Source organism: Phalacrocorax carbo, chromosome 1, assembly GCF_963921805.1.
Source record: "Phalacrocorax carbo chromosome 1, bPhaCar2.1, whole genome shotgun sequence".
Classification (NCBI taxonomy): domain Eukaryota; kingdom Metazoa; phylum Chordata; class Aves; order Suliformes; family Phalacrocoracidae; genus Phalacrocorax; species Phalacrocorax carbo.
Window position 1 is genome coordinate 16,637,235 of NC_087513.1, and position 15,763 is coordinate 16,652,997.

Here is a 15,763-nt window from a genome sequence, read left to right on the forward strand (position 1 = left end):
CGTACCTAAGTTAAAATTCATATGTGTGCGTGTATATATATGCGCACACATGCATAAACATACATATAGAGATGGATGAGATGGAAGAGAAAACTAATTCCATGAATGAAGTTGCATTTTTGGTATCATGACAAAATTATTCTCTTCATTATTGCCATTTATACATGAATATACAGAGTAGCTGCAATCTGTCACATATTCTATGCTTATACAGACAGCATTTACATCAAAAAAAGAACAAGTTGCTTTTGACTTACACCGTAACTATTTCTTACAGAAATGAAAGGTTTATAAATAACATGAAGTACCGAAATGTTATAAAGGAGGTGATGTATAATATTTATCTACATACAGGTATAACTCTATATACCTCAAATGGCATAAATATATACCTTCTTCAGCCTTTTTAAGTAAGTCATCAAGCAGTATTTTTTGGTGTTCTTCACCATCCTGAAAGCTGTACAGAGCCCATTTTTTCAACAGTGTTTCCCCTTCACCACATACATCTATATCCAGCAAACCTGGAAACCATTCTTCCATAAGAGAATCTATGTGATCCACAACTTGCCCCAAAAGGATGCACCCTTTAAGAAACCAAAAGAGGGAAATTACAGCCTCATTCTGCCATACTTGTAATTACAAAGCTAAACTCTACATTCCAAAGGCAAAAGCACAACAAACCAAAATACCAAGCTCCCATCAAACTGGAGCAAATATCAGGCTCAGGAATAATTAACCTTTTCTGCAAGAAGGTGCCGTAATTTTCAAAAAACTGTCTGGGTTGTTGTCAAATAGTGCTGATTCCACTAGACAATAAGCTTCAGGAGACCAGTTCAAGTAGATGCCTTGTCTCCAATACATTCTATTAGGACGAAGAGCTCGCTCTAGAAAATACAAAATTAGATTAAAAATATGATCTCCAATATCAATGAAGTATTTTTAAATACTCAGAATAATTCATGGTACTTTAAATATTTAATTATGATTGTAGGTTTATGCCTACCTAAATAACAACAACAAAAAAAAGGCTTCAACTTTGCAGACAGAATAAGACCCACAAAAGCTGAATATATGTCAACTCTTGTTCAGTTCTGCAAGGTATATCCACAAACAATTTAATCAGATGGTAAGTCATGTAGCAGGTGATGCATATAGGGATTACAGAAATGCTTAGGTATATTCAGGTTCAAACACAGAATATCTTAGGCAACATATGAAAAAAAGTCAGTGATCTGCATTTTCCCTCTGTCACACACATGAAATAGCTGGATGTGACTGGTGTTCTATGCTAAGGAGGAAATCGAATGCCAGGAGAGTAGGCATTTATAAATCATATTTGTAAAGCATTAGCAATGCATATATTTCATACTTTACTTGTCACTGGTATTCATAAATCACATACTAAAAAAACAAAGATGAATGAAATTGCAAAGTTCAGCACATAGATCTCATGTCAAAGCATGGAGTTATTGGAAAAAAAATTAAAGACCCCCCTGCCCTTCTGATATAAGCAAAGTTCTCAGACTTTCATACACGGAGAATCAATGAACCTGAGAGGAATCAGTTTGCTTTTCTGTGTGGAAGACTCATACTTTCCTGTATTCTTCGTAGAAGCAAATGGCAATATTGCATAAACTTAAGGATTTCCTCCATCTCTAGCATGTGAAGGAGAAAAATAGGCTGCTTACAACCTTCACTTTCTTTTGCACGCCACTGTAAAGACCAGGCATTATCTTTATTTTGATACTTCTAAGTTACAAAAATGACCACTGTTCTTTTTCTTACATCTGTGAAGTGGCCAGAAATTAGCTAAAGCAAAACAATTTTGGGGATCAGAGCTTTAACATGCAAGTGTTGGCAAACATGTTCACTATTGCTTTTGAAGATAAAGATCTGTACCTCTTCCTGACAGCATGTAAGGTGATACTTCAAGCAACCTGTTGATCAGCCTGGACCAAAATCCCATAGGAAAGTATGGCATCTCATAAAGCCTGACAATAATTTCTGAATTTTCACAGTGGGGAAGCTCTATAACAGGTCTGTGATCACACAAACTGAAAGAACAAAAATATTAGTATTTAATAATGCACTTCAGCCAAACCGACTGCTGACACACATTATTTATTATGTAAAATGTATTATTAACTAATGAATGAATGATTCAATTGATCAGGGAGCAGACAGATAGTGTATTTGCTTACTCTGTTTGCTTATGCTAAAGTGAAGGTCTGCTGTAATTTAAACCCAACAGAACCCCACTAACAATCACTAGTTATTAAATGTAAATGTGAAAAAAACCTGAGACACATATAAGGCAGGTAAGACATGCAGATAAAATCTTCCTATCCCAGGACTTTGAAGAACGTAGAAACTCTAATCAATGCATCCACACAACACACTCTCCATTAAGCAAAATAAGCATTATTAAACACATTAGGGAAATCTGTAACTGAAGCAGAGAAACTGTGTTACTTGATTCAGATAAAGCAAAAAGACTGCATTCAAATTCTTCACACTTTTTGTCACCACATGTAAGAACTAGACTGTTTGGAAGAGATACTGCCTTTGAGTATCTTGACTGTGGTTTTCACTCCAAGCAAATAGGCTATAGAAATTCATGGTTCTTCTATATTGCAATAAATATCTGTAATGGTGGCACACTGTAACGTAAGGCTAAACTAAACTATAATCTTCCTGCTGTAGTCTCAAAGCATGGTAACTGTAAAAGAAATATCTTCATAAAGCATTTTATCATTTATAGATTTCACTTCACTGCCACATTAATATGATGTGAGCTTCATCTGCTAAAAGATCAGCTTAACATATCTGTGAGAGCTTTTACTAAAATGTAGTATACTAAGGATATATCATGCTTTCATGTACCAAATTGCTTTGATGATCAGTTAAACTAGTTAGCCCGATGGGAGGTTTTTGTTTTGATTGATGTCTGTGGCTCTCATTTGTGGGTTTAGCACTTTGCTTACCTGCTTGGGATTAGTAGTTGGTCCTCTCCTAATGGCAAAGCAATCTGAAATTTTTCTAGAAGCTTAAAGTATTGTGACATGTAGATCTTAGGAAACTTGCTCTTCTTTAAAAGGAATTTTTCCACATCTGAACGCTTTACAATTCCCTTCGGATATTTACAAAAGCCTTCCACTTTCACTGTCAGAATCTTTAAAAAAAAGTAAAACAATTTCAGGTGTCCAGTCATCATTAGACTGCATTTTTCTGACTTTGTTCCCTAAAATATTTGGTAGCCTATTATGTAGGGGGAAAAAACAGACTCCATTTCACAGTGAAACCAAACATTTCCATAATGCTAGCCAGGAAGAAGACAGCAGTGAAAAAATTTAACCTGTCCAAGCCATTAGCGTGCTACCTTTCTTCAGTAGCTTTCACTGTTCTATATTATATGGAAATTTAGTCTACAAGTTAATTTGTGAAATTATTCTCTGAAAGGAGCCTATGTACAGTGATTTTTCATATCAGTACTTCACACAAGCATACTGGTACTGACAACATTATCTAGGTCTTTTCTCACTTCTAACCCCACCAGCTTTAAAGGCTCAAACTTATATTTTTGCCATTCTATTTCCTGCACTGAATGAAAGGTAAAGTTTCAGAGGTTAGGAAATCTGAATATATACAAAAATATTTGAGAGTGTTTCTAGATCAACATATCAATGATGGTTTCACTAAAGCAGTCAGGCTGCTAATCTCCCATGCCAACATGTGAATCCACATCACTCACTTTCCTCTGCCATCAGTACCAAGCATACAATGACCCTTCTTCCCCCATTCTTACTACTTTTATTCAAAGTTCCAGCTTTCACCTCAACCTATCACAACACATTGCAGTATTACTTTGCACCTCTGGGGTTTTTCTGTTCTACATGTATTTTGGTGTCCAGTGTAGTTTAAATGATATTGGACATTATAGTGTAAGAACATAGAACCACTGAGACAGACAGTTGTCTAGAAACCAAAGGAAACAGAAAGAGCCAGGTAAACCAATCTGGGCCCTGAGGAAACTCTAGACCATGAAACAGTAAAGGAACGTTGAAGAAGAATCCCTGATACGTAACAGTGGTTTGAGACAGGGGAAAAATTTCCATGAATGGCGATACAAAAAGTAATCAGAGTCTAACCTGTGCCATGATTTTACATAGCCACTTAGGATCTACAAAGTACAGATCTCTTAGCTGTAGGGCTGGGTCTTGAAAGTGAAGGAGTACACCTGCACAAAGAATGTTGTAATTAGCAATGCATTTCTCAAGCTCCATATTAAGCAAAATACACATCCCACTCTGGGTTGTTTTTCTTATGTGACTTGATATAAAAAATTTGAATTATAAATACAGCTACTGAATTTATGTCAACAGCTCAGGAGAGTAGAATGCAATCATGGTTTGTTCAGCTTTACTTCTATTTGCAGATGTTTTGTTAGATATGTAATCTATCTGGGTTTTTTTTGCCAAGCAGCTATGCTCTGGGTGGTTTATTATTTAATCTTACAAAGTCTGTATGGCACTGAGATAAGCTGTTACATATATTCACCCAACCACTCTTCTATTCAAGCTATTATTGCAATTGCATCTTTCTTCAGAAACTGTGCTAACCAGCACGTATGATGTTTTCAAGGAGGTGTAAAGTATATAAATTGTATATAAATTATATAAATTTAAGTCATGGAATTCTTTTATGACATAACAATCTGGGTTATCAAACTAATATTACCCAAGCTTTGGGTAACACTTTGTGGCAACCTTGTGCGAGATTTAAAAATGCGTACAGGTCTGCTGGCTGCAGATTTGCAACAAAGTGCTTACAAACATACATTGAAGATAGCATTTCACCTGATTCATTCAGAAAGTGAATTGCGTGAGGGAGTTCATTTTCATCCAATTGTAACTGGCTTTCTTGTACCAGTTCCAGTAAGCGTTTCTGATCAATCACAGGAAATTCAATTGGGACATTTTTACGTTCCAGCAAAATTCTCTTCTCCAGCTCCAGGTAGCTGTCAGGAATTAGCTGACCAACGACTGGTTGATCTCTGATCTGTATAATTAGGAATAATAATCTTAAATGTATTAATTTATTCATGTGAAATGCAGACAATAAAACTAAGATGTAAGGTGGATATGTCCACTCAACAGATGCAGCAAGAAGGAACATGTGAACTCAGTTATTGACTAACATGGCTTCTGAAAGGTAGATGTAACTAATTCTTCTTTCAGAATTATGAATGTCTTTCTAGAAATGAATACTCAAAGAAGAAAATATTTCCATATTACATGCACATAAAAAATAAAAAAAATTATGTTTTCTGAGAAGTTCAAAGAGCAGTTTTGATTTGAAGTAAAAGCAAAATATTCACTGTATGAACAGATGACGTCATACATCTCAGGTTAACACAAGAGAATAGGCAAGTGAATACAAAAAGATAACTCTTGTAATCTGTAATATCTCTAGATATGTCTTTAGATAAACTGGGGGTAAAGGGACAGTAGCTCAACTAAAAGTCTCCACTGCTGATAGCCAGTGAACAAGAGGAGAGGAAGAAATAAATTTGCCCAGGTTAGTGACACATAAGGGAAACAATTGTGTGCTTTGCCACTGTTTCCTGAGCCTGAGTTCCTTCCTGGAGGCATCCTTTGGACTTTGGTAGCAATGTATGGGTTTTTTTGAGGAAATGGGAAACAATTTTCCCAACATTTCCAAGTTGGCTTCTTAGTTTGTAATCTTCCTCTCAAAGAAGTTTGACACCAACACACCATAGCATTTTTATGTGTCAAAAATGTAATTAGTACCTTGTGAAAATGTAAATAGTACCTCGTGTAATTTCAAAGACTCAGAGCACTTGACACCAATGTTGAATACTTAACTCACTTTGTCTAAGTTCTGAGCAGGTACCTTGTAACACTCCTTTCACAAAGTGTCTCACATCATTTATGGAAACTATCTCCTTCCCTTCAGGCTATCTTACATCTTTGTAGAAGTTTAAACATGAGTTTAAGTCATAGTTGCAAGAGACATGGATGTTACAGGAACAATTTTTAGGTACACAAGAATGAAATGTCAAAAAGCAGAACATCTCCAGAGTGTTGAAGAAATATGGTGAGATATAGGGCTACATACACCTTTACAAACACCAGCTCTATTCATAGCTACTGCATGTAGAGAAGTGGAATTAATCCATTTTACCTGAATAGGCCACCTCATTGCCACTTAGCATGTGTTAGCTATTCCTTGAACTGTGGAATGTAGTTAGGGCAGATTATAGACCTGGCTAAGCTGGTAGTTTCTGAGAGAGAAACAAGAGGTGTGAGCACTCCTTCTCCCCCTTGTAACAACATCAGTGTGAGCCTGGTCATAAATACAGCATTTGCTCTATAAAATATTTCAAGCAGTAATTCAGAAGAAATTTGGGCTCTGCTGTGATTTATGAAGTACTGCCACTGACTTCAGCAGCACAGGACATCACCTATTCTCTTTAACATGCAATGACACTATATGTGATTGATATTGTACAAATAAGGAAATAAAAATGTGTATCTTATTTTTGCTACAGATTGGATCCTGTCTTTCCATAAGCTCTATGCTTGGGCTACATTCTTCATACTTGTCATTCTCACTTAGAGCTTCGTACTGTGGGTAAGGAAACAGCAGGGAATGAGTGGTAGGGGTGACTTTGGAGACAACAGAACGAGTGCAGATTCTCCAATTTAGGAGGATCATTCAGTCCAAGGGGTCGTCTTTCCCTGCTTTAATTCACCTTCCTCATTCTAGGAACAGTTTCACACTACATAAAATGAAATCATTAAATGGAGAATTAGTTGGCTTTCAGAAATCACAAAATCTTATTTCCTGGTCCCCTGAAATCTTGCAATACTTACTATCGCAATTACATCCAACAAAAAAGAGTTTTTGATCAGATTTCTTTGTAAGAAGAAGATGGCCTATTTTTAATTAAATATTCTATTTATGGTCCTAGCGTTTGAAAACAAAACTTAGCTGAGATTTTTACCACGGTGATTTTTTGGTAGAAAATGAAATGAAAACAAAACTGGTGATTTTCCTTCATTATTTTGCTGCGTGTAACATCTTATAGAAGGCAAGATGACTTTGCTATTACACTAAAAATGTCTTTAATTATGTGTTTAATTAATGTTTAAAAATGTATTTACTTAACTAAAACTAGGATGTTTTCAACATTACGAACAGTATGTAGCTTACCTTGAAATTAAGACTCTCCTTTATTATGATTTTCCGAAGCCTGATAATGGAATCAGATTCTTCTGTGGCATTCACAAAGTGATAATCTTGGATTGCTGGGAAGCCTCGCTTATTCAACAGCTCTCTAGTAATTTTACTCATGCAGGCCTTACGTTGCATTTCATCAGAAATGTCTAAATGAGTGCCAACAAGAATGACGGGGGATGTTGAAGCTCGAGCCTGTTAGTAAGATCCATAAAGTCGATTAACTCTATAGTGAACATTGATGTTATGGTTTTATAGCCACATAAAATGTGAGCAATTTAGTCAAAACAAGCAATACAATAAAAAGGAACTGTTTCTCCCTCTTTAAATACGTTTGAAATCTGAAATACTACTTCATGTCTTTATTCAGAGTAAGTTTAAACTGCAATCCCATATAATAGCCTTGACTGTATAAAGCAGTAAAAATGCATCAGCCTATAAATATGAAACATAATTTGAACATACAGAGAGCAGTCTATTTCAAAATAGAAATACTAAAAAAATGAGCTTTTTCTCAAAGGAAGCAGCGTAGATCTGGATTTCATACTTTGCAGATTAGTAACATTGCCAGTAAAAGAGGGACAACTGTATTTTTCTTTCAAAGTGCCCAACAAAATGGAAAAGCAAAGGGTTCTCTGCTAGTCATCATTGGAACAGTGAAGCAATGAAACACCAGTAAGTACTGCATAGCAAAGGAGAACACATCAGAAATGGTCTTCGTCAACACTTAACTGACTGTAACCCTCTGTCCTGTATCACTTGCTTAAGGTGAAAGAGTGAAAAAGACAAGTTTAGCAAACAGGATCAGTATACAACATCTTTTTGTAATTGCATTGCCCAGCCATGGCTAACCATCATACAAAAGGAAAAGACAAGTAATACTCACCATGGGGTGATTCCATCAGATGAAAATAAAACACTTAAGAGCAAAAGAAAAATACATAGGCAGATTCTCAGACCAAGTTCCCTACCATAGTCCTGGAATCATTCCTATTAACAACAGGATGCTAGGCATACACTTAAGAGCATAATTTCAAACCTGCATCTAGTCAGTTTTAAATTAGTCAAATTCTGATTTCCCCAGAACTTACAATGGCGTAAAAGAAAAAGCAGGTTTAACTCTTCATCCCTTTAATATTACCCCTTTCCTGTTTTTATCAGTCAATTCAAAAAATTGCCAGAACACACAAACTATTCTTCTGCACATTGCTCTGTACCATTTTAAGCACAAAATGATGCTGATCATGTCTTTGTATGTCTACAAATATTTTCATATCCAATATATGATGTATTTCAGCTCTTGTTTCATCTTACTAGGTTTATTTGCTGAAGAGCTTCTTTCCTCTTTCCTTCTCTAAAAATATTTGTGGTTAATTTGCTGTTTACCAACAGCTCCCTGGAAAGTGGAACTCAATTCTGTGCATATCTATGGCTTACCTTGATGTTAAAAAGCCATGGCTTCATAGCATCCACCTCCGCCTGTCCTTTGCTGAGATCATAAACAGCAAGATATAAAGCTCTTTGGGTCATAAAATGAGGATGGGTACTGTAGAACTCTTCTTGTCCTAATGATAAAAAATTTCCCCTGTTTAGTACTTCCTTCAATGAACATCTTCAGATCACAAAAAGGCAGCACAACACTTATTCTCAGACCACTAATCCACAAATGAAATTAATGCTTACAGAAAAGAATCTAAATTGACAAGAAACCTGTAATAAGTATGAATTTTAGATAGGTGCTCTGCGGTAGCTCATTTACTGAAGTGTAGAGTTAAAATACGTAAGCTAGTTTTAAATGAAGAAGTACAAGATTTAACAATTGGATAAACATGGTTACTGCAAAGACAACTTGGAAGGTCATGATTTTTTTAAAACTCCAATATTGAATTTTTCCCTCACTGCTTCCTTCCCTTCCTTCCTTCTTCCCTCCCTTTCTCCTATCCTTTCAGCAACCTCAAAACAAGACTCCTAAGTTCACATGATTAAGTACTTAAAATCACAACTGAAGTTGGACATTCAGCTTGAATGTTGCTCTCTGTGCTTATCCATTGTGATATAGACTGATTTAAATGATCATGGACCAATGTTTAAAAATAAATTTTCTATAGCATAGAACACCCCTGAATTTTAGAAATGCTTCTGGAGTCCCGAAAACTTAGGAAGTTTTCCAAAAGTGCGAAGTTCAGACTCTCCCCAAGGACTTTGTTTTCTATGACCTTATGGAACAGTGATACTGTAGAGCCTAGAGAGACTCAGACTATAAAAGGGAGAAACAGAGTTGAGTGGAAGATGATTATTCTGGTGACTACAAGCAGTTTCTTACTATTCTGAAATGACAGTTCTACAATGCTATAGTTGAAACGAGTCATCAGACCACATCTGACGCATTCCTGAGGCTTTATGTTAAATTTGAGGGATTAGCTGCCAATTTACAGAATTCACTAATTTATAAGTGGTCACTTGACTTTTGGTTTAAGTTTGCATCATTCTACTGTCCACAACTTGAAATTCCACAGGCTGACTCTAAGAATAAGTAATGCAATAATGTGTTAGAAAAGACGACAGTAAAGGACAATAAGCTCTTGAAATACCTCCAAAATCCCACACATTTAATATAAGCTCTTTCTTCATTTTGCCTTTCCCTTGAATGATCCAGTCTTTTACATCAATGCCTACTGTAGCTTTTGGAAAGCCCAAATCTGTTCGTCTGTATTTCATTAGTTGTTGCAACAGAGTAGTTTTCCCACTGCCAGTGTTCCCAACAATCATGAGCTTCATTCTGTTATAAGGTACGGCCTTCTTCAGTCGTTGTTGAAGAAATCTAGCGTAAGAAAGTTTGCAGACTCACAGAAGTGTGTAATACAGAAAAATCCCAACAGAACTCAAGACCAAGGAAAAATCTAAAACCATATAATTTTCTTCAAATTTGCAATATCTGTTTGATATTACTGGTATTTTAACAGTCTATTCTGATTTCTGATTTGAAAGTTAAAGTTTAATTCAGAATGTGTCTTTTTTTGTTTTGTAATCACCCAAAGATGTGCTCTGTGCAATGCACTTGGGAATGCAGGAAACATATTAGAAATAATTGGTAAGCACCATTTACTGCATGGTTTATAAAAGCACCAAACTGAAGAAGTAATACTATAATATTCCAAATGACTATAATCTATTTTATGTGTGTGTGTTGTTATGATATGATATGATACCTTCCATAGAGTAGCATTCTGGATTTCATGACAAACGAGCACTTCTCTTCAAAAGGGTATGTTATTTTCTTAATGCTTACTGCATATCCCAAGAAAGCAAAACTAGAATATTAAAGAACACTAAGGCAACAAACCTGATAATGTCTCTGGCTTTGCATCCCACATGTTTGAAGTCTAAATTAAGATGGAGTCCTTCCAAAGGAAGATCCCAAATTTTGGACAGTCTTCCCATTTCATCTGGAAAGAATCTCAAATCAGGATTATGACTTACATCCAGAGAAGTCAAGTTCTCTAGGAAGCCAATCTGAGGAGGAATCTAAATAAAAAAGACACGTAAAGGACAATTAAACATTTTAAAAAAATGTATGAGCATGAATACATTACATATTTAACAAAACTAGGTATTATTTTTACCACTGTAGTTTAAGATTTTTTTAATAAACAGGCCTAATATACCACACTAATAGACAAATGACCTCATAATCAATTCATTATACAAACTGATTATATGACACATTCCAGGCAGAAAAGCTTCTTAGAATGTGGTGATTTTCATTCACAGGAAGTACTATTTGCACTTACATACTATTTTACCAAGGGAATTTACAACGATAAGAGAGGTGACATGAAAATCAAATGAACATTGAAAAAACTGCATTCAATTGAAAAGTGATCTCATTTTCTTTAGGTAGAATCTTACACTTTACCTTCTTTAGCTTGTTGTGGGACAGGTGTAGCTTTTCTAGCCTAGACCACGAACATGCCTTTTCACTCAAGTCCAAGACGTCTATTTGATTATGATTAAATAACAGCTCCCTTAAGTTTAATGATTTCCAGTGCATTGGTCCAGGCAGGCTTATGATCTTGTTTTGGCTTAAATCTACTGATCGCAAACTAAAAACATGAAAATAAAAAAACAGAAAAGCTAGGAAATGAGAAAAAATAAAACTGAAATTAACTGGAACTGTATTAATTTTTAATAAATAAACAAATGGATTAGATATCAGAACAGTTTTCTAACAGGAATGTAGACAGTAGAAGATAGAGAATTACTACTACGAGCAAAAGTAATTAAGATGATATTATAAGTAGGTGTTTATTACCTCGGAAAAAATTATTAATACATATGATTGATTCAGTATAATGTTCTTTTGATGTATTTGTCTGTGAATGAAATTGCCTGGTCATGAAAATGAACATCCATACTGTACTGTGTGCATATGTTTCAGAGAGTAAATTGAAGAGTCACTTTAAATAAGTGTACGTATTGTGATAATTCTCTGTCCACTTCTTTTTTCTACAATTTGCAGACACGCATGGCTCTCTTCAGATCAGCAGAAGACACAGATAAATATGGTTCACACTTCTGTAGTGCAAATATTCAGTAATTCAATTGTAAACAGTATAGTAAATATATATTTATAGACAGGTAACAGAGTTTAGCTCAGGATTCCAGGACCATGGAGTTCATTGTTATGTGCAATGCCTAACATACTAGAATAAATGTATTTAAAAAGTTAATCGCAATCTAATATAATATGTATTTTCGTGTCCTTTTTTAAAAAACTTCAAATTTTAAAAAAAAAGCAATGGGGAACTTCCTGGAATTAGCAACTTTCTAGAACTCAAGATTCCACTCATAAACTATGGAACCTCATGAGGTGATATGAACTGCTCTTTTTCTTGCTTCTAACTAAGGAGACTAACATCAGATGGTATGGATACCTCATGCTTTTATCAGAACGTTTCTATGAATATATGTTTGTAGATACATGTATATGCATAAATTATATAGTTCAACTGCACATGTATTTAAGAACCACATAAAAAAAGAACATTTTATTTCTCTAAGTCATCTGTTGGACAAATACGCTATTTATGTTACAGTGGAAAATTAAGCATGCAAAAAATCCATGCAACTCCTTATTGATTTGTCTGGGCTGGGAGATGTATAACCTGAAAGCTGCACCTTTTTCAACACATCCATTATTTGCTGCTGCGGATAAAAACGTTAGCATGCTGAAACAGTGTAATATCATGTTAATAATGACATAATCTATGCAAATTTCATTAACATAAGTTCACAAATCTGTGTGGATCTGCCTTCCCCATGGTGCCATCAGCACTCACAGCTAACCACATCTATCAGATAACTGATCTGATCTTCCCTTCCAGGCACTCCTTCCAGAATCTGATTCTAGTGACGTGTTAAGGTCGGTAACTTCTATAAAAAAAAGCAGAAGTCTGATTTTCACATGAGTAATGCTTCGAAGGTATACCAAAATAAATGTCACATGCATCTTTATCACAATTACATCTACAGGAAGCATCATTCTTTGAGAATAAATATCTTGTGATATTTGGGAAGTGAAAAACTTATTTCAGTAGCCTTCTGCAAAAGTCTGCAGAACTTCTTGAGAAGTAAAAATTGCCAGTATCTTTTTACTGCTGGTTTCAGGAAAACAATAAATTCATCCAGGTCTTCTCAGCAAGAATTGTCAGCTTCAGCAGTCAAGCAATATATTTTCAATAACAATGATCCGAATCTGAGGAGCAGAATTTCTCAAAATAATGAAAAAAACATGACTGATTTGTCTTCAGTTCAAAGCTACTAAGTCTTGGATTTAACCTGTTAGAAGGGACTTCCTGAAAATCAGTAAAACACGCAGAATTTTCTGCTTAACAAAGGTCTTTGCCATCAGATTTTCTTCACCAAGAACTTGACAGTAACTTCAGTAAATAAAATAATAACTTACTGTGGTAGAAGAAGAATCGCTTCTGGAACATTAATAAAACAATTTTGGGATAATTTTAAGCTTGTTATGCTGGATGACAAGTCAGGTATTATTTCTAAAGCAGAAAAAGAAATTAATCCTATTACTTTTCAGAACTGTTTAACTGGAATTTTCTGAAATCAAAGACAAACGAAAAAGTCAGTCTATCATCTTCTATATGCAGGTCTTTGTACAAGTTACCAAAGGCAGAATCTGGAACTTTTTTCTAAAGCTTATTTAAAACTAAATTCCCAAAATGAAAGAAGTTTAGAACAGAGTTAATGTGTTGGCTTTTATCACATTACATAGTATTATACTTCATCACATACTGTCATTAAACACTGACATAATCTTACTTACACTTCACTGTATTGCTAGTATACATGACATTCACGTAATTCACCCAGTGAGTGGTGGGCCTTATGCATACAAAAATGACTCTAATGGTTCAGCTGTGTTTAATGCAGGTATAAGAGCTACCTTCTGAAATACTGTGACAATTTCAAAATGGAAGATTTTATGTCTTGAAGACAGAAATAAATTCTGACAGTAACTTATGAACTCCTGTGGTATCATTAAAATCTCATTTATGAAATTTGTATTTTTCACAGGTAACTTAATTTTAACACCTTTGCATAAAATATGCTAAGCTACTGAAACACACTCTGGCCTCAATTCAATTGCTTAAACACTGGGTTCTAGCGCAGGTGCAGGTTCTAGTGCAGGCTACCCTGCAGTACCTGAGCTATCTGCACATGACTTGGAGATACAACATAGGAGCTATGGAAGACCTGCTTTTTCTGGACCAGAAGCTGTAAGCCAAGTGGGATACTTCAGGGCATCTCAGATGACACTTGCATTCAGGCAAGTGAATCAAACATTCTATCTTATTCAGAAGATAATGCTCGATATAGTGTGGTAATACTTAGAATTACAGAATTATAGAACTGTTTAGGTTGGAAAAGACCTTTAGGATCATTGAGTCCAACCATACCATAAAACTAACACTACCAAGTCCACCACTAGACCGTGTTGCTAAATGCCCACCTACAGGTCTTCTAAATACCTCCAGAAATAGGGATACAACCAATTCCCTGGGCAGCCTGTTCCAATGCTTGACAATGCTTTTGGTGAAGAAGTTTTTCATAATATCCAATATAAACACCCCCTGGTGCTATCTGAGGCCATTTCCTCTCATCCTCTCACTCATTTCTTGGGAAAAGAGACTGCCCGCCACCTCGCTACAACGTCCTTTCAGGTAGCTGTAGAGAGCGATAAGGTCTCCCCTCAGCCTCCTCTTCTCCAGGCTAAACAAACCCACTTCCCTCAGCAGCTCCTCATAAGACTTGTTCTCCAGACCCTTCACCAGTTTCATTACCCTTCTCTGGACACACTCCAGCACCAAAATGTCTTTCTTGTCAGGAGGGGCCCAAAACTAAACACAGTATTTGAGGTGTGGCCTCACCAGTGCTGAGTACAGGGGGACCATCATGTCCCTAGTCTTGCTGGCCACATTATCTCTGATACAAGCTAGGATGCATGTATGATATGTATTTCAGCATACTATTAAACCTGTATTAGTACTAGACTTGCAAGCTAACTTTGAACGATGTCCTCTGCCTCGAACCTTCCCCAACAGTATCTACAATCCTCTACAAATATAAAAACAAGATGAGATACACTGAGTCAGATCAAATGCCATCAAGTCCCACTAGAAGTACACTGCTTCCAACAGCAATCAAAAGCTGATGCTTAGGGAACTGTATAAACAAAGACAAGCCTATGTGGTATTCTCCTTTTCTGTTCTCCCAAGACTCCAAATGCTGGTGGCTGAGGAATTTTGTGACTTGCAATGGTTTCTAGAAGGTGGATCCTATTTTCACAGATACTTACCAAGAGCATTCATCCTGGCGTTGAACTGCTCCAGTTTTGTACAGCCCATGAAGACATTCTCAGCAAGGGATGAAATATTGTTCTTACTAATGTTTAAAATTTTCAGTTCTTTCAAGCATATGGGTGAACATAAGGATAAAATTTTGTTTCTACATTGACAATAAGAAAAAAAATCCATGTTTAATTCAGAAACTATTAGCTAAAAAGTGAAAGTAAAGACTATTGACCTGAAAATGCTATCCTTACACTGGTAAAAAAGAAAAAAAAGACTTGTATCTGTATAAAGACTGACCAGTCAGCAAAAATACTGGTAGATGTGGCAACATGGAATAACATGACTGGTATTAAGATTGTTCTAATTAATTTGGAGAGCAAATGTCAGAATGTATTACAAGGTGCCATTTCCTGATTACATACTGCAGCTCAATTCCACACAGAGAGGACTGTTGCATTTGTGAGTAGTTCTGTTTACTAAAGATATGTGTTTGCAGGATTATAATCACAGAATGACTATCAAAAAGAAAAAAAAAAAGGAATTCCATATAGGGGATACAGTTCAGGATGAGTATATAATCTTACAAACAATGCATTCTGGGAAGAACAACACCAGAAAGAGACAAAGATCCT

The 15,763-nt window shown here is 35.6% G+C and overlaps 1 protein-coding gene across 4 annotated transcripts in view; it reads right to left on the reverse strand.

Moving 5' to 3' along the window:
* LRRK2 (leucine rich repeat kinase 2) overlaps nt 1-15,763 on the reverse strand; it is a 72,411-nt gene that overhangs the window by 17,709 nt on the left and 38,939 nt on the right. For all 4 annotated transcript variants that reach the window (XR_010371829.1, XM_064445236.1, XM_064445226.1 and 1 more), the window contains 13 exons: nt 15,137-15,285; nt 13,226-13,319; nt 11,177-11,363; nt 10,604-10,785; nt 9,852-10,081; nt 8,698-8,825; nt 7,237-7,455; nt 4,857-5,058; nt 4,149-4,237; nt 2,985-3,172; nt 1,900-2,054; nt 738-884; nt 393-584 (listed from right to left, as the gene is read on the reverse strand). Coding sequence is in view for 3 of the 4 variants with exons in the window: in XM_064445236.1 (XP_064301306.1) it covers nt 393-584; nt 738-884; nt 1,900-2,054; nt 2,985-3,172; nt 4,149-4,237; nt 4,857-5,058; nt 7,237-7,455; nt 8,698-8,825; nt 9,852-10,081; nt 10,604-10,785; nt 11,177-11,363; nt 13,226-13,319; nt 15,137-15,285 (2,162 nt within the window). In the remaining variant the exon portion in view is untranslated. The remainder of the gene's footprint in view (nt 1-392; nt 585-737; nt 885-1,899; nt 2,055-2,984; nt 3,173-4,148; nt 4,238-4,856; nt 5,059-7,236; nt 7,456-8,697; nt 8,826-9,851; nt 10,082-10,603; nt 10,786-11,176; nt 11,364-13,225; nt 13,320-15,136; nt 15,286-15,763) is intronic.